This window comes from Blennius ocellaris (assembly GCF_963422515.1).
Source record: "Blennius ocellaris genome assembly, chromosome: 12".
Classification (NCBI taxonomy): Eukaryota; Metazoa; Chordata; class Actinopteri; order Blenniiformes; family Blenniidae; genus Blennius; species Blennius ocellaris.
The window spans coordinates 24,971,630-24,990,834 of NC_137661.1; the positions used below are offsets into that span (position 1 = coordinate 24,971,630).

Genomic DNA, 19,205 nt, shown 5'->3' on the forward strand with positions numbered 1-19,205 from the left:
AGGTTCTTCTGCACGAGCGTCAGCAGAGTAACGGATTCAAACCTTCCTGTGAGTCGCAAAGATTGAAAATATTCTACTTTCCGAACGCGTTCGCCGTTCAGCTCAGCGCGGTGTTTGTTCACTCCGCGGCGCCATTAATCGATAAAACCCTCCGTCTCTCCGTGTGTCTGCAGCGCCGCCTTCGACTCAACATGGCCCAGTCGGTCCTCGACGCGATGCCCGGAGCCTCCACGGGATCCCTGCTGGTCACCGACCACCTCAACTACTGGGACGGGAAGCGAGTCGCCCCCCGTAGCAGCACCGACGCCGAGGATGTGTTTGAACCAGCAACCGGTGAATATGTTTGTTTTTTTGTTTTTTTTTAAAACCAGTAAACGCTCAATAAAACTGCACCAGAAAAAAGTTGGTTTGTAGTGAAGAAGGAAAAGCTGACCTCAGTCTGAGGACAAGTTCTTATGTAACCACAGTCTTTTTTTCTTCTTCTCCCCATCAGTTCAGAGATTTTGTTCTCTTTGCAACGCTTCTATTTTATGTCACTTGTTAGGAAAACTTCAAAATGTCTACTTTTAAATGCACTTACTTATAGATATTTTCCAGGAGAGTGTTCATGTTACTTAGAAGAAAAGGAAGAAAATTGTTTTTTTTTAGGTGTGGTACTGATTTACATGCATTCCTGAGCTCTGCCATGCAGATAACCTAGAACTATGATACTGTAGATGCATTCTGAACTCTGACGCACACACACGCACACACACACACACACACAACATATGGTAGAACTCTGTTATGCAAGATGTTGTATCATTGAACTCTGTCTGACACTTGACAATTGACAGCATTTCAATGAGAAATCAGTCTGATCCGTAGTTTTTCTACCTTTTCAGTAGACAAGATTCCACGTAGTACATTGCTGCACTATTTAAAAAAAAAAAAAAAAAAAAAGCCACCCTGATGTTTTCAGTAAGCTCTAGCCACCCATATGAAATGCACCACGGGGCTTTAAAATAACAGCCGTCTGAACCCGCTGCACTCTGGTCTCTGTAGGCAGGGTCCTCTGCCAGCTGGTTCCCTGTCAGGCTGAGGAGGTGGACGAAGCCATGAGGAGTGCCCACGCAGCCTACCTGAAGTGGAGCAAGATGTCGGGCATGGAGAGGGCCCGGGTCATGCTGGAGGCCGCACGCATCATCAGGGTGAGACGCTCAAGATACTGTCAAAAGTGTGTGTGTGTGTGTGTGGGGGGGGGGGGAGTGATTCAGTCTGGTTGCATAACTCAAATTGATACCGACCACTGCAAGCCAGAGTGAGATAGTTGAACTTTCTCTCACCCCCCCCCCCCCCCTTCTCCGATGGCCCACATTGGCCCAAATCCATTCTTTGTGTGTCTGTTGTCTCGGTCTTATGATGGACAAAGAGTTTCCCATCTGCTATCGTTGCGTAATCTTATCTAGAACAGCAACCAGTAGAGCGGGTTGCAACATTATTGTGTGAAACACTGAGCAGGGAGCGTCTCCATGGCAACAAATCTCCTGATTTCCTCACTGAGGTGCCTCTCTCACCCGCTTTGTGTGAGACATTTTTCTTTTGCAGCTTTTTGAGTTCTATTTGGAAACGGCTGGCCGTTCACGTTCCAAAATCTAATCGGTTGATCCTTTGTTGACGACAAATCTTCCTTCAAAATTTCATGCAATCCGAGTTTATAGTTTTTTTGTTTTTTGCGAAAATTTGTTTACAGAACCAGGTTAGCATCACTAATATGATAGCCGCTATATCGATACGCTTACTCGGTAGGTCAGGTAGCTCCATCGCTGCGTGAAACACTGAGCAAAAATCCAATCCAAAATCTAATCAATTGATCCTTTGATGACAACAAATCATCCTTAAAGATTTCATGCAATTTTGGTTAATAGTATTAGCGAAAAGTTGGTAAAATTCCTACATACAAACCAGTAAATTAAAGAAATGCACACATACAAATACATAAACTTCCACCAACTTTAACTGGCGAAGGTAAAGATGCACACAAATGCTACCAGAGCTCAGCACAGCATCATTTCCCCCCTCTGCTCCGACTCAAAACAGGAAAGAAGGGATCAGATAGCAAAACTGGAAGTGATCAACAACGGCAAGTCCATCACTGAAGCCCTGGCCGATATCGACTTCGCCTGGCAGTGCGTTGAGTACTACGCCGGCCTGGCCGCCACGCTGGCAGGTGGGTGAACCAACGAAGCTCCCGGCTCGTTGGCGCATTTTTTTACTTCATGTTGTTGTTGTTGTTGTTTCTCGCTCAAGGCCAACACATCCAGCTTCCCAACGGGTCGTTCGCCTACACCAGGAGGGAGGCGCTCGGCGTCTGCGCCGGGATCGGTGCCTGGAACTATCCGTTCCAGATAGCGGTGGTGAAGTCCGCTCCTGCTATGGCGTGTGGTGAGTTGATATGAACTACTGTGAAGGAGCCGGTGCGAGTCAGAGAGTCTTGTTACTGGTCGACGAGCAGAATGCTCGTTTCTCTCTCTCTCTCAAAACCAAACTGTGGTTGTGTTGCCAGGCAATGCCATGGTGTTCAAGCCTTCTCCCATGACCCCTGTTACTGCCGTGGTCCTGGCTGAGATCTACAAAGAGGCCGGCGCCCCCGATGGGCTCTTCTGTGTGGTCCAGGGCGGCGCCCAGACCGGATCCCTGCTCTGCCAACACCCAATTGTTGCTAAAGTCTCCTTCACCGGCAGCGTTCCCACGGGCAAGAAGGTACCGGCACAGTGCCCTCTGTGGGTGTGACGCATGTCCATTCCCCCCTCCCAGCCACCAACACCACCAACACCTCTGCCTCTCGACCCCCAGGTCATGGAAATGTCCGCCAAGGGGGTGAAGCAGGTGACTCTGGAGCTCGGTGGCAAGTCTCCTCTCATCATCTTCAAAGACTGCGAGCTGGAGAACGCCATCAAGGGAGCTCTCATGGCCAACTTCCTGACACAGGGGCAGGTGAGACTCACCAGCCTGGTGACGGGGGGGTGTACCCTTTACCATAATATCGTATTCCGCACACCTCTTAAGTGTGACCGGTCCGAAGGAGAGTCCCGTTGAGTTGACGTTGACGATGCAATGTGTCTGAACCATCTGAAGGTTTGCTGCAACGGGACCAGAGTGTTCGTGCAGAGGGAGATCATGCCAAAGTTCCTGGAGGAAGTGGTCAAGAGGACCAAGGTCATCCCGGTGGGCGACCCCCTGCTGGACAGTACCAGGATGGGCGCTCTGATCAGCAGACCCCAACTGGACAAAGTGCTGGGCTTTGTGAGTCAGGCCAAGAAACAGGTGTGTTGCATTGTGAGGAAGGGACCAGCGGTTGTCAAGAGGTCGGTGCGTTCTGCACTTTACATAAAGGTTTGTTTTTCAGGGAGCCAAAGTGCTTTGTGGAGGAGAACCTTTCACCCCAAGTGACCCTAAACTGGCAGGGGGCTATTTTATGTCACCCTGTGTACTTGGTATGTACAACACACTGACACACACACACACACAATCAGCAGCCTGGCAAGAGGTTTAGATTTACATTTGACGTGTTGCCTCATCTGCAGATCAGTATACTTTATAGATTTTTAAAGAAGTTATCTTCAGAACCATTAAAGTTGATCATGCAGGTAAACTTTATGAAAGTATCAAAACGCATGTGTGGGCAATCACAAAGAAATGTTAAATTAATAGTAGTGGTGAAGGGGAAAAAAAAAATCTCTTGTTTGACTTGTACGGTCCTCGTCATGCCTCCGTGCAGCTCGAACTCGTACAAAGACTTTCTCGCTGTAAACGCTTCGTTTGAGGCTCTGCAACTTTTGTTTGTTGAATCCGAAACCCTTTCCAAAGCACGAGGGTTTATCAGGCCGGCGCTTATCTCCAGTGTCTGCATTGCTAAGCAGGTGAGAGTTTATAACTCCAATTGGATGGGGACACTGGTTCACCGCAGGTTAGTATTCATTTATACAGCCGAGCAGACCGAGTGCAAAATGCCTTGCTCAAGGACACAACGCAGTGGAAAGGCCAGGGATCGAACCCACAACCTTACGAGTCTGCCGTGCGAGCCACTCTGCCACTTTTTTATTCTTTTTAACTCTCATGCAATTTGGTTAATACATCCTTGTATTATTATTGAGTTTTCGGTGCCGACTGTTGCGTCAAACACTGACGTGCCTGTGAGCCTGAGGTCAGGGCAGAAAAACCCAGGCCTTACAGGTTCAAATCCCTCAGATGGCAGCAGTGTGGCAAAAGTCATGTGTAAAAAGCTGAGACCAGACTTTTCAATTACAAATATCGTTGTACGCATTGACAAATGCTATTACATGTACAAATCCTCACACAGATGAGCAAATTTTTTTGCACATTTAAATACCTAATTACAGACCGACAAATTATTTGACAACTTTTGCGGATTAAGGTTCATGTTGACAAGCCTGACTTCGGACAGGCGGATTGAGGCGCAGACGGACAAGTCTCCATACGCATTGACCGATAGTGTTGCTGCAATAATACCCCCCATGCACTTTGCTCGGTGTGTTTGGGTGATCAGTCCTTGTTTATTCCACTTCTGTGTAATTGTCAGTTTAAAGGCTTTAAAAAAAAACACACACAAAAAACCCCCATCCTTTTATAACCTTCATTTTCTGTTACAAGAGTTTAGTTCATTGACTTATTTTTCAGGGGCCACGTACAGATAAGATTCTCTTTGTACCACAATTAGTCATGGCTTGTTTCCATCTGCAGTCCCCCGGACAGGAAGACGACATTATGATGCATATTACCAAATATGAACTGCAATTAAAATGAGTAACATTAGCTATATAACCATTAAAATGTATCACCTAGGGTTTTTAAATTTGTTGACCATCGGAATGCAAGAAAGTGTTGGAGAGGATGTGGAATGGTTGGCGATCATTCACATGTATTCTGGGATCGCCCAATTTTGACTCCTTTCTGGAGGGGCGTGAAGATCAGAGTTAGATTAAGGTTCTGGGAGTCGATGTACCGTACACGCCAGGCCAGTTTCTTCTTGATTTGACTCCCGGGAACAAGTTTACGAAAAATCAAAAGCACCTGTTACATATACTATTGATGACTGCAAGGAAAATGGTGAGAATAAAGTGGAGGAATTCACAGCCACCAGCAGTGGGACAATGGAAACACAAAGTGAGAGAGGCGTATGGAATGGAGGCTTTAATGGCAAAACTGCAGTTGAAGTCTGAGATCTTCATGAGAAAATGGTTACCTGTCGAACTGAATGTTCACCTACACGACACGGTGATGTCTTAATTACCCATCTTTTTATGTATTTGTCTCATATCGGTTCTGTTGTCATAGTATTATTATTGTTATTTTTCTTACATTGTCATGTATATGCCGTCTTGCTGTCGAGGAAGGTTCTGTAACGTGATTTCTCATGTTCATGTTTATTATAAAAAAAAAAAAAAAAAAAATGCACCACCTAGTTTCGAATACAAAAAAAATCTTATGCATCACGTTATACAAACATGACGAGCAGCATCACAACATGACGAAACACATTCTAAATATAATCTCCAGTAAAATTAGAAACATTGTTTGTAACTATAGCAACATGACTAAATGTCTAATTCCACCACCGTTCCATGAAGTCGCTGCGTGTCTCAAGCGTTTGTCCTACGATGTGTCGCCGCAGACAACTGCAGAGACGACATGACTTGCGTGAAGGAGGAGATCTTTGGCCCCGTCATGTCGGTCATGGCCTTCGACACGGAGGAGGAGGTGCTGAAGCGGGCCAACGACACCACCTTTGGACTGGCGTCTGGGGTCTTTACCAGGTCGGCAGAGTTGTGCGGGTTTTCAGCCACGTTTACAACGTGCTCTCCGTTTTGACCGTCGCGTCGTCGTCTTGTGCACAGGGACATTTCCAGAGCGCACCGCGTGGCCGAGAACCTGCAGGCGGGAACCTGCTTCATCAATAATTACAACGTCAGCCCCGTGGAGGTCCCGTTTGGAGGGTACAAGAATTCAGGTAAGAGGCCGTGAGCTGTCAATGGTTAACCACCAATATCTGATTTTTTTATTTTTTTATTTTTTTTAATGACTTGCTCTCCCCACAGGCTTTGGCAGAGAGAACGGCCAGGTGACCATTGAGTACTACTCCCAGCTGAAGACCGTGGTGGTAGAGATGGGCGACGTGGAGAGCCTCTTCTAAAGGCTTTGATGTCTCTCCTTTGGGCCACGAATGCACAAGAAAATGTTCTTTACTCTTGCTGACGCTACCTTTTTTTCTACATCTTAGTGAAACACCTGAAATGTGACACAACTGAAGTAACAGTAAAGAAAGCTGAAACAAAACACCAGCCAGTTGCACTATAATGTGATTTCACCAGTGGAAGAAAACTAACATGCTTTAGCTTTTGAACTCTGTGCTGTGATCGGTTTGTCTAACAACTCCTGCTCTTGCATTGAAATAAAGCACTTCACAAGCAAACTGCTCTGTTTTCTGTGTGATACAGTTTGTCAGGAATAATGAACTTAAGATGATGACTTGCTTAGCAGTACATTCAATATTGGTCTTTTTTTTAAATTTACGCAATTCAGCAGCTGTTTCCATAAAACAATTTCTGTACAACTTTTATGTTAAGTGGCACATTAATAAAATTGTATTTGCATAGAACCAAATACTCAGCAATTCCACGTGAGCAAGCAGAGATGATGGAAAGGGAAGAGATAACTAATGATTTCTCATAATTATCCAATTTATTCTGTGGCTATGATCGGTGTCATTCTCGCTCACATGATGATCAGTCATTTACTGATGAAGTGTGTATGTGTGGGGGAGGGGAGGGGATCAATAAAGTCTGATGGGATATTATCACTTGCCCAACAAGTATGTCTAAATTGAAGTCCTTTATTTGTCACACACAATAATTATACTTACTATAATGTGCAGGGAAATGCTTTAAATACATGTTTCACACAAACAAAAACAATTATAGGATGGAAGGATAAAAATTTGAAAAATCTCGAACACACAATAATGAAACACTATATGACAATATTAGTAATAAAGATAACTAAGGCAAACATTAGACAAAAGATAAATAGATGATTGAAGAAGAAAATAGTTTAGCTGCTTAACAAGGTTGATCACACACACGTTTCAGGATTATTATTGTAACAGCACATCATCAGTAGGGTAAAACTAACCTGTTTCACGACAGTCTATATTATTATTAGTAATCATCATCATCATCATCATCATCATCCTTATCATCATCCTCATATAGCACTTTTCACTCTTATTTTGAAGTTTTAATTGAGTTTCTATCGCTGTTTTGAAAATATTTTATATTGATTGCATTGATTATTGTATTTTTTTATTGCTCATCTTTGACGTGTTTTGTATTGTTGCTTTTGCTCGTATTTTTTTTAACACTTTGAAATGTACTAGTGCAAACTGCAATACAAATAAAATGTATAATAATAATAATAATAATAATAATTATTATTATTATTAATAATAATCATCATCATCATCATCATCCTCATATAGCACTTTTCACTCTTGTTTTGCATGAGTTTCTATTGTTGTTTTGAAAATATTTTATATTGATTGTATTGATTTTTTTTTTTTTTATTGCTCATCTTTGACGTGTTTTGTATTGTTGCTTTTGCTCGTATTGTTTTTAGCACTTTGAAATTTACTGGTGTAAACTGCAATACAAAGAAAATGTATTATTATTATTATTATTATTATTATTACTATTGTTATATTATTATTATTATTATTAATGTTATTATTATTATTACTATTGGTATCATTATTATTATTATTATTATTATTATATATATATATATATATATATATATATATATATATATATATATATATCATATCAATCAATCAATCAATTATTATTGGATCATGGAGGGGGCGTGTCCAACCTGGGCAGCACGGGGGGGGGGGGGGGGGGGCGTGTCGCTCCTCTTATAAACCTCAGCCCCGCCCCCTGGAGGTTCTTCTGCAGGAGCGTCAGGAGAGAAACAGTTGCAAACCTTCCTGTGAGTCGCAAAGATTGAAAATATTCTACTTTCCGAACGCGTTCGCCGTTCAGCTCAGCGCGGTGTTTGTTCACTCCGCGGCGCCATTAATCGATAAAACCCTCCGTCTCTCCGTGTGTCTGCAGCGCCGCCATCGACTCGACATGGCCCAGTCGGTCCTCGACGCGATGCCCGGAGCCTCCACGGGATCCCTGCTGGTCACCGACCACCTCAACTACTGGGACGGGAAGCGAGTCGCCCCCCGGAGCAACACCGACGCCGAGGATGTGTTTGAACCAGCAACCGGTGAATATGTTTGTTTAAAAAAAAAAAAAGAAGAAAAAAAGCAATAAACTCTTAATAAAAATGTTGCAGAACTCCAGAAAGTCTGGAAAAGAGTTGGTTTGCAGTGAAGAAGGGAACACTGACCTCAGGCTGAGGACAAGTTCTTATGTAACCACAGTCTTTTTTTCTCTTCTCATTATCAGATGGGCAGAGTTCAAGATTTTGTTCTCTCTGCAACGCTTCTGTTTTATATCACTTGTTAGGAAAACCTCATCCACTTTTAAATGCACTTATTTATATATATTATAGATCTATTGCTATGTAGATTTATTTACACAAGAGTAGTCATGTGACGAGAAGAAAATTTAAATGTTTTAAACCTGACGATACACATTCTCAACTCTTGTCACTCAACAATTATAGAACTGTTACACACATTCTGGAACTCCGTCACACACACACACACACACATTAGATCAGTGTTTTTCAACCACTGTGCCGCGGCACACCAGTGTTTCCGCGAGATATAGTCAGGTGTGCCGTGGTAAATTATCCAATTTCAAATTTTTTCTAAAGTAAACATTTGCTCTCACAGCCGCTGTCAGCCAGAGCAGTGTGCAGAGTAATCCCTTGTATACATTTTTACGCTCCTATATATATTTTTACGCTCCTGTTATATATATTTTTATTACTTGGCTTACCGGGACCTGAGTCCAAATTTCGTATCATTTTATGATATGACAATAAAGAATCCTTGAATCCTTGAATCCTAGTCGTGTATTAATACTGAGGCGAGCGCCGCGGAAGAATTGTGCTGAGTCGAGATTACTTTCTGCCAAGCAGAACTTCATAACAGGATGTCACTCCACACAACACATTTCTCACTCCTGGTTGCACCCCAACACCCAACAAACCAAACCAAACTAGACGAAATAATGAACTATCTGAACCGAGGAACAAAAACACAACACAAGCACAAATCAACACCCACAACAACCCCAACAATAACCCTCGATAACCTCCGGCAACACATAACCTGAACTCCCATCATGCCCTGCAGCGACCAACTCTGTGATCGCGACAATACTCTTCGCCACTAGATGGCAGCACAGAACTTTGCCGGTGAAATTGAAACTGACAGACGTCAGTGTGGTTAATCTCCACCTCCTGCTACCATCTTGCATCAAAGTACTGTGTCAGTGACAGTGATGGAGAAGTTTTTGAAAAGGAAGAATTTGAACCAGGATCTCAGCTCTTCATCCATCAGGTCCAGGTTTCACACTGAGGGAGTCACAATTTTAAAAAAAAAATTGGGAAATACTTTTTTTTCTGTATTTATTTGATTCCTGTTGATAAAACTTTGATGAGAATGACTTTATATTGTTAATAGAGGCTGCAGAGTTTCACATTTTAAAATTTCCGGGTGGTGGTGGTGTGCCTCCAGATTTTTCCAAAGACAAAAGTGTGCCTTTGGCTCAAAAAAGGTTGAAAAACACTGCGTTAGATCATAGTGTGAAGCTCTCCTCCTCCTGCCAGCCGTCTGAACCCGCTGCACTCTGGTCTCTGTAGGCAGGGTCCTCTGCCAGGTGGTTCCCTGTCAGGCTGAGGAGGTGGACGAAGCCATGAGGAGTGCCCACGCAGCCTACCTGAAGTGGAGCAAGATGTCGGGCATGGAGAGGGCCCGGGTGATGCTGGAGGCTGCACGCATCATCAGGGTGAGACGGTCAAGACGCTGTCAAAAGTGTGTGTGTGTGTGGAGCAGGGGAGTGATTCAGTCTGGTTGCATAACTCAAATTGATACCGACCACTGCAAGCCAGAGTGAGATAGTTGAACTTCCTCTCACCCCCCCCCCCCCCCCCGATCTCTGATGGCCCACATTGGCCCAAATCCATTGTCTTGGTCTTATGATGGACAAAGAGTTTCCTGTCTGCTGCCGTTGCATAATCTTATCCAGAACAGAAACCAGCAAAGTGGGTTACAACACCACTGTGTTAGACACTGAGCAGGGAGCGTCTCCATGGCAACAAACACTGATTTCCTCCCTGGGGTGCCTCTCTCACCCGCTTTGTATGAGACATAATTTTTTTTGTACAGATTTTTGAGTTTTATTCAGAAAACGGTTTGACGTTAACGTTCCAAAATCTAATCGATTGATTCTTGGATGATGACAAATCATCCTTAAAGATTTCATGCAATTTGGGTTAATAGTATTAGCGAAAAGTTGGTAAAATTCCTTCTTACAAACCAGTAAATGAAAGAAATGCACACAGGTTACAGTGGGTTACAACATCACTGTGTTTGACACTGAGCAGGCAGCGTCTCCATGGCAACAGACACTGATTTCCTCCCTGAGGTGCCTCTCTCACCCGCTTTGTATGAGACATTTTTTTTTTGCAGCTTTTTGAGTTTTATTCAGAAACGGTTTGACGTTAACGTTCCAAAATCTAATCGGTTGATCCTTTGTTGACGACAAATCTTCCCTCAAAATTTCATGCAACCCGAGTTTGTAGATTTTTTGCGAAAATTTGTTTAACAGAACTAGGTTAGCATCACTAACATGATAGCCGCTATATCGATACGCTAACTCGGTCGGTCAGGTAGCTACATCGCTGCGTGAAACACTGAGCAAGGAGCATCACCGTGGCAACAGATGCTGATCTCCTTTGTTCTCCACGTGGCGCCTCTGCCATGCATTTTGTATGAGACATTTTTGTGCAGCTATTTGAGTTTTATTCGGAAACGGCAAGCCGTTAACTTTCCAAAATCTAATCGATCGATCCTTGGACGATGACCAATCATCCCTGAACATTTCATGCAATTTGGGTGAATAATTTTTGGCGAAAACATGGTAAAATTCATACATCCAAACCAGTAAATTAAAGAAATGCACACAGACGAATACATAAACTTCATCCAACTTTAATTGGCGAAGGTATAGAGGCACACAAATGCTTCTAGCATAATTTTCCCCCTCTGCTCCGACTCAAACAGGAAAAAAAAGATCGGTTGGCGAAACTGGAAGTGATCAACAACGGCAAGTCCATCATTGAAGCCCTGGTGGGTATCGACTTTGCTTCTCGGTGCATTGAGTACTACGCCGGCCTGGCCGCCACGCTGGCAGGTAGGTGAACCAACGAAGCTCCCGGCTCGTTGGCGCATTTTTTTACTTCATGTTGTTGTTGTTGTTGTTTCTTGCTCAAGGCCAACACATCCAGCTTCCCAACGGGTCGTTCGCCTACACCAGGAGGGAGGCGCTCGGCGTCTGCGCCGGGATCGGTGCCTGGAACTTTCCCATCCCGATTGCGGCGATGAAGTCCGCTCCTGCTTTGGCGTGTGGTGAGTTGATATGAACTACTGTGAAGGAGCCGGTGCGAGTTGGAAGATATTGTTACTGGGTCGAGAACAAGAATGCTTAATCTGTAAATCAGTAAAATCCTTTTACTGTGTGATGTTGCACACAGTTATTATATCCCATAATGTGGCTCTTCACACCTGCATTTTGTAAAAACTTGTTGCAGTATGTAGCAAGTTATTACAAAATGCTGCAAATGTTATTACAAAATGCAGCGTTGTTGCATAATGAGTTGAAAATGTATTGCATATTGTACCGTCATTACGTAATGCGGTGCTACAGGGTCTCGGGTGGCTCACCAACATCGTCTGAAGACATAAATGCCTGATGCTTTAAAAGATCGCAGTTTTTGCTCGTTTCTCTTAACAGTTAAAAAAAAAAAAAAAACCAAACTGTGGTTGTGTTGCCAGGCAATGCCATGGTGTTCAAGCCTTCTCCCATGACCCCTGTTACTGCCGTGATCCTGGCCGAGATCTACAAAGAGGCCGGCGCCCCCGATGGGCTCTTCTGTGTGGTCCAGGGCGGCGCCCAGACCGGATCCCTGCTCTGCCAACACCCCATGGTTGCTAAAGTCTCCTTCACCGGCAGCGTTCCCACGGGCAAGAAGGTACCGGCACAGTGCCCTCTGTGGGTGTGACCCCCCCTCCCAACCACCAACACCTCTGCCTCTCGACCCCCAGGTCATGGAAATGTCCGCCAAGGGGGTGAAGCAGGTGACTCTGGAGCTCGGTGGCAAGTCTCCTCTCATCATCTTCAAAGACTGCGAGCTGGAGAACGCCATCAAGGGAGCTCTCATGGCCAACTTCCTGACACAGGGGCAGGTGAGACTCACCAGCCTGGTAACGGGGGGGTGTACCCTTTACCATAATATCGTATTCCGCACACCTCTTAAGTGTGACCGGTCCGAAGGAGAGTCCCGTTGAGTTGACGTTGACGATGCAATGTGTCTGAACCATCTGAAGGTTTGCTGCAACGGGACCAGAGTGTTTGTGCAGAGGGAGATCATGCCAAAGTTCCTGGAGGAAGTGGTCAAGAGGACCAAGGCCATCCCGGTGGGCGACCCCCTGCTGGACAGTACCAGGATGGGCGCTCTGATCAGCAGACCCCAACTGGACAAAGTGCTGGGCTTTGTGAGTCAGGCCAAGAAACAGGTGTGTTGCATTGGGAGCAAGTGACCAGCGGTTGTCAAGAGGTCGGTGCGTTCTCCACTTTACATAAAGGTTTGTTTTCCAGGGAGCCAAAGTGCTTTGTGGAGGAGAACCTTTCACCCCAAGTGACCCTAAACTGGCAGGGGGCTATTTTATGTCACCCTGTGTACTTGGTATGTACAACTCACTAACACACACACACACACACAGTCAGCAGCCTGGCAAGAGGTTTAGATTTACATTTGACGTGTTGCCTCATCTGCAGATATACTTTATAGATTTTTAAAGAAGTTATCTTAAGGACCATAAAAGTTGATCATGCGGGTAAACTATATGAAAGTATCAAAATGCATGTTTGGGCATGTAGACGATCCTTGTCATGCCTACATGCAGCTCAAACTCGAACAAGGACTTTATTGCTGTAAACGCTTCGTTTGAGGCTCTGCAACTTTAGTTTGTTGAATCCTAAACACCTTTCCAAACCACAAGGGTTTATCAGGCCGGCGCTTATCTCCAGTGTCTACAATGCTAAGCAGGTGAGAGTTTATAAATGGTGTGTGTGTGCATGCGTGTGTCGTATTTTATTAATTTATTGAGTGTTGATGTACACATTGTCGCATATTAAACGACTCCACGGTAATAAAAACGTCTAAACACCGTATTAATCTACTCAGTTGAATATTAACAGAGGACAAGTTCTTGCTACTGGTTTAAATTACTACTTGAAGCTTCTACTGTATAAATAGTGCTTAACTCAAGGTTCACGTACTCGGAGTTGATTGAACTAATTCAGATCAGCTGTTCTGGAACCGGAAACTCCGAATTTCCCATCTCGGACTAAAGTCAAGTCAAAATGAAGGGATGTACTCTGACTTTGTTGAACCTCCGAGCTGGAACACCCCCCCCCCCGAAGCTGAACTAAGTCTTTGTCCTACGATGTGTCGCCGCAGACAACTGCAGAGACGACATGACTTGCGTGAAGGAGGAGATCTTTGGCCCCGTCATGTCGGTCATGGCCTTTGACACGGAGGAGGAGGTGCTGAAGCGGGCCAACAACACCACCTTTGGACTGGCGTCTGGAGTCTTTACCAGGTCGGCAGAGTTGCTGAGGCGCTGCGGGGTTTTCAGCCACGTTACACTACATTTGATCGTCATGTCGTCTTGTGCACAGGGACATTTCCAGAGCGCACCGCGTGGCGGAGAACCTGCAGGCGGGAACCTGCTTCATCAATAATTACAACTCCGGCGGCGTGGAGGTCCCGTTTGGAGGGTACAAGAATTCAGGTAAGAGGCCATGAGCTGTCAATTGTTAACCACCAATATATCAATTTATTTATTTTTTTATTTTAAATGACTTGCTCTCGCCACAGGCTTCGGCAGAGAGAACGGCCAGGTGACCATTGAGTACTACTCCCAGCTGAAGACCGTGGTGGTAGAGATGGGCGACGTGGAGAGCCTCTTCTAAAGGCTTTGATGTCTCTCCTTTGGGCCACGAATACACAAGAAAATGTTCTTTACTCTTGCTGACGCTACCTTTTTTCTACATCGTAATGAAACACCTGAAATGTGACACAATTGACATAACGCAGTAAAGAAAGCTGAAACAAATCATCAGCCAGTTGCACTATAATGTGAATCCACCAGTGGAACAAAAACTAACATGCATTCGCTTTTGCACTTTATGCTCTGATCGGTTTGTCTAACAACTCCTGTTCTTGCATTGAAATAAAGCACTTCACAATCAAACTGCTCTGTTTTCTGTGTGATACAGTTTGTCAGGAATAATGAACTTGAGATGATGACTTGCTCAGCAGTACATCCAATATTGGCCTTTTTTTGTGTAATTCAACAGCTGTTTCCCTAAAACTATTTCTATATAACTCTTATTTATGTAAATTTATGTTTAGTGGCATTTCAATTCACTTTTATTCACACAGCGCCAAATACAACATGTCATTTCAATGCACTTTTATAGAGAAAAACTCAACAATTCTGTTTTAATTGGAATCCTGCAGAACCAGAGTCCGAGGTAGAAACTTTCTCCAGCACCAGACTCGAAGGTGGAATCTTCTTGTTGTTCCAGGATAGAAAAAGAGAACAAGCTAGAACAGACAAAGTGATGCTCCATTCAACTTGGCAGACAGATGGGGGCAAGAGATGACTAATGCTTTCTGAGAGTTATCCAACAATATATTGGCAAAGTATTTCTTATTGTTTTCCCCCCTCATCTCAGTAAACCCAAGAGCTCCTCAACCTAACGGACCAAAAAAAACGCTTTCGTCATCTTCAAATAAAATGTATTTGGAGCCACACAAATGACCTTTTGAAAATTACAATAGCACAGCTCATGAAGTTGTAAAATGTTGCCATATCTACAAAAAAGTGTCTTATTTTGCATTGAAGTTTTATATGTAAAGAATTCTAAATTAGAGCAGTTAAGAATGTCAACATGGGTTAATTATACTGTTGAAAATCTAATAAAACGGTTGTAAATGATAATTTAGAGTTGGTAAAGTATCAGACAGCTAACATGCAACACAACAATGCAGGGGATATTTTTTATATTAATTCTAACACTCGCTTCATGTAGAAAGTGTCTCATTGTTGATGTTTTTAATCCTACTTAAAGCGCGAGTGGGCGGAAGTGACGTCTCCGGAAGTGGCTCGGCGTTAAAACCTCTGCGAATCGGTCCGTTCCCCAAATATGCAGGTAAAACATTTTAAATATTCAAGCCTTTTGTCGAAGAGACACGCTATTCAATCAATTATGCATCGGTGGAATTGAGAATCTTTTTGTTAGATTCCTTAGTTTCCGGTTCAGTCTGGTTTTCATTCAATTAATCGCATATTAGTATAACTGTGCTCAGTTAGCTAGCTTCGCTCTACCGAAGTGTTTCGGTGGAACTGGTTTCCCTTTTAACTGGTGACTTTCTTTCGCTTTTATGGTATCAGCATTGAAACACAATATGTACTAGATTCCTAAAACTTTATTCTTAACGCTGTTTCGAGGTCTTGTCCCAAGTTCTGCTCTGGACTTGTGTCGTTTTTGTGTAATCTGCTGTTACAAGCTGTCAAGTCGGTCACTAGTTAACACGGGAACCACTTAATCCGAAACACGGGACGTCGTGTGGCTATCATCATGCGAACACAAGTCGAGATCTTCATTCATCCGTGATTTTTGTGTCTCCCAGCAAAGAGAAGAGAGGCAGTTGGAGGCTTCGGTGGAGTCGCTCGTCTCCCGTGTGTCCCACGTTAAAAATGCTCTCCACAGTTTCATCTACAAATTGGAGAACGAGTACGAGCGTCTGACCTGGTGAGTCAAAGTCTGAGTATTATTGATCTGTACGACAATGAACTGTGATCATATATATATAATTTAGTACGTCTTCTACGAAAACCAGGTGCACCTCCACAGAAATGCTGAAATTCACCAACCACAGGGTGGAGCGATGATAATGCAGCACCTTGTTGATTTGTATCACACGTCATACAAATCCTTATTGATTCCTTTGGGGGAATTATTTTTGCTGCATTTAATCGGACCTTTAACTTCTCCTGTTAAAGTAACCTCTGCTGGAGCTCAGGGCCCCTGGCAACACTGGTACAATTGTTTTAATTAGTAAATCATGTGGGAACAAGATGCAAGGATGAGGAGCCGAACTCCGAGTTTGTCTACCAAATGTGAAGTTTCTGCCTCGGCCCAAGGTGTATTTAGTAAATCTGTGGTTTACTAAAATATATGCAAGATTTACTGGTTCTCTGGGAAGAATCCAGATCCATCGTGTGTTTCCAGAACCAGAACCAAACAGAATTATCTCGTGTTGGAACGGCGTTATAACAAATAAACTTGCCTTGTTTTTAACAACAGTATTTTTATTTCCCCCCCTCCATGAAGGCCGTCTGTGCTGGATAACTTTGCACTCCTGTCCGGTCAGCTCAACACCATCAACAAGCTCCTGAGGAACGAGAAGACGCCGTCATTTCGCAACCAGGTCATAATCCCACTGCTCCTGTCGCCGGACCGAGACGACGACTTGGCGGTGCGTACGACTGCAACAGCCTGAGTGGGCGGCTTTCTTTCTTCTTTTCAATCTTTAAATTGATTTATTTTTCCCCATCTCCCTCTCAGAAACTCACGGAGCAGCGAGTGCCGGTGTTCAGCCACGAGATCGTGCCCGACTACCTTCGTACCAAACCCGACCCGGAGGTGGAGGAGCAGGAGAAGCAGCTGAGCACGGAGGCGGCGCGCATCGGACCCGAAGTGGCTCAGGTCAGTCCGTCACCGCGTTCAATTGATCACTCAAATATTATTTGTATAGCCCTTTACAATAACCCAGTGGTACCCAACGTGCTTTACAACAAAGCTATAAAAACAATACATTAAGAAACAAATACAAGAATAATACATAAAACACAGGTGCTGACTGTGGGAGGTGTGACGGTGCTGCAGGTTGTTGGAAGCCTTCCAGAGATTCATAAAAACAGCATGCAGAATAAATACACTGCCCTAGACAGAGTCAAAAGCCAACCTAAAAAAATGGGTTACCGATGCGTTCGCCGATGTCGATATATTTTTGAGTATTTTTCAGTGGTTTTGAACTCTTCCCGGCATTTATTTTTTTTTATTTTTTTTCCCCCGCCGACAGAAACAGATCCAGACATTGAACAAGCTCTGCTCCAACCTGCTGGAGAAACTGAACAACCCACGTGACGACAGAGACGGAGAGAGTTCAGGTGTTTTTCCTCTCTCCTTGCTTTTTGGTTTAGGAAAAATTGAATCGATATTTCAAAACGTTGTGCATTTATTAATTTATTTTTAATCAAACTTGCAGGAATGAGACAGAACAAGCCGTCGTTCAACCCCGCCGACACCAACGCACTGGTCGGCGCCGTGGCGTTTGGAAAGGGACTCTCCAAGTGCAGGCCCCCCGGTCCCGTGGCCCCCGGTCACCCGGGCCAGGGGCCGATGATGAGCGGGGGTCCCACCTTGCAGCAGGTCACTCTCGGCGGGGGATCGGGACCACAGGCTGGGATGGGCGGACCCGTCGCTCCACAGCAGCAGGGGCAGCCGGGTAAGAGATCGGATTCCATGATGCGAGTGACGGGGAACGCAGAGCAGACGTTCAAGGTTCAGTTTCTCACCGGCAACTTTCTCCAACTGTGTGAGGGAATAGCACAGTCCCTCGGAACGTTTATGCAATTCAGTTATACCGAGCCGTCTTAAGGCGTGATTACAGAGACAAAAAAAAAAAAAAAAAAAAACAGCCGTTGAAAAGAGGAAGCCAGGAAAGAACCTCTGGTGGCTGTTTTCTGCTGGACTGTGTTGATCCAGAGCAGAAAATGAGGACAGGCCAGTGACCGAGAGCAAGAAACAAACAAGTTAACATCAGATTTATGAGATCGATCATGTAGATTTCCAGTTCTCACACTGGAATTAAAAAAAAAAAAAAAAAAAAGAGTAGATGTCGAAAAACAGCTGTGTGATCTGCAGAAAAGTTCTACTTCGTCACACTTCTTTTTTTAACCGGCGGTTTAATCTTCATATTGACGACGAAACCGATGACAAAGCTTTTAAATTGAAATGAGCGCAAGACGTTCCCTTATCAATGACGGACTGTGCAATTAAGAAATCACTGACAGGTGTGTCTTTACGTCTTGGGGAACGTCATGGTTATCGGCGAAGTGCGTAAACTTGTCGATGCTGCGCACATGAACTCTACCAGAAAACCACATTGAGGTTCTCGGAGTCGTGTCGATCTTGTTTTTGCATGTCGGCTCATGTTGAGATATTTTCAAGACCGCTCATGTCGCGGCACAAATTAATTCTTCTGTCGCAGCGTAGGCCGTGAAAAACCTATTCAGCGTGTTTCTCTTGTCTCAGGAAAAATGCCGAGCAGCATCAAGACGAACATCAAGTCTGCTTCGGCGTCGATGCATCCGTACAACCGATGAGATTTCAGAGACTCTGTGGACGTTCACTACACACACACACACACACACACACACACACACACACACACACACACACACACACACACACACACACACACACACACACTCACACAATGTGAGGAGCCTCTCTGGAGTACTAAGAAGTTTGTATCTGGACATGTTTATTCACATCTCGGCCACTAGATGGCACTGTGCTGCCATTCATGCTTCTGAAACTTAGGAATCCCTTTCAAACAAATGTGTAATTCAACATTTTCTACTATTGACTGCGAGGGGACGGTCCCCCATCACATTCCAGACGTCCGTCTCCTTACTCCCCCCCCCCCCCCCCCCTTTTTTTGAAACAAAAAATTATTTTTAACCTCTTCTCAGGCCTCTTTGTCCATTTGACTGCGGCGGCCAAGGTGAGAGTAATGAGGCTGGACGTCGCTCGGCGTGGCCT

At 44.3% G+C, this 19,205-nt stretch overlaps 3 protein-coding genes across 3 annotated transcripts; all 3 read left to right on the forward strand.

Moving 5' to 3' along the window:
- Nucleotide 1: 1 nt before the first annotated feature.
- On the forward strand, nucleotides 2-6,472 carry aldh9a1a.1 (aldehyde dehydrogenase 9 family, member A1a, tandem duplicate 1). Its single transcript, XM_080506921.1, has 12 exons — nucleotides 2-48; nucleotides 174-333; nucleotides 1,045-1,190; nucleotides 2,080-2,209; nucleotides 2,290-2,424; nucleotides 2,546-2,742; nucleotides 2,836-2,976; nucleotides 3,118-3,306; nucleotides 3,389-3,476; nucleotides 5,675-5,816; nucleotides 5,898-6,010; nucleotides 6,099-6,472. Exons 2-12 carry the CDS (start codon nucleotides 192-194, stop codon nucleotides 6,191-6,193), a joined length of 1,518 nt encoding a protein of 505 aa, XP_080363047.1. The 5' UTR covers nucleotides 2-48; nucleotides 174-191; the 3' UTR covers nucleotides 6,194-6,472.
- Nucleotides 6,473-8,014: 1,542 nt separating this feature from the next.
- Nucleotides 8,015-14,550, forward strand: LOC308137506 (4-trimethylaminobutyraldehyde dehydrogenase-like). The gene is made up of 12 exons (XM_080506256.1): nucleotides 8,015-8,046; nucleotides 8,172-8,331; nucleotides 9,880-10,025; nucleotides 11,303-11,432; nucleotides 11,513-11,647; nucleotides 12,074-12,270; nucleotides 12,344-12,484; nucleotides 12,626-12,814; nucleotides 12,897-12,984; nucleotides 13,762-13,903; nucleotides 13,983-14,095; nucleotides 14,182-14,550. Exons 2-12 carry the CDS (start codon nucleotides 8,190-8,192, stop codon nucleotides 14,274-14,276), a joined length of 1,518 nt encoding a protein of 505 aa, XP_080362382.1. The 5' UTR covers nucleotides 8,015-8,046; nucleotides 8,172-8,189; the 3' UTR covers nucleotides 14,277-14,550.
- Nucleotides 14,551-15,474: 924 nt separating this feature from the next.
- On the forward strand, nucleotides 15,475-18,897 carry med8 (mediator complex subunit 8). Its single transcript, XM_080505905.1, has 7 exons — nucleotides 15,475-15,521; nucleotides 16,003-16,124; nucleotides 16,707-16,851; nucleotides 16,941-17,081; nucleotides 17,458-17,545; nucleotides 17,644-17,883; nucleotides 18,693-18,897. The coding sequence occupies exons 1-7, from the start codon at nucleotides 15,516-15,518 to the stop codon at nucleotides 18,761-18,763; spliced, it is 813 nt and encodes a 270-aa protein (XP_080362031.1). The 5' UTR covers nucleotides 15,475-15,515; the 3' UTR covers nucleotides 18,764-18,897.
- Nucleotides 18,898-19,205: the final 308 nt, after the last annotated feature.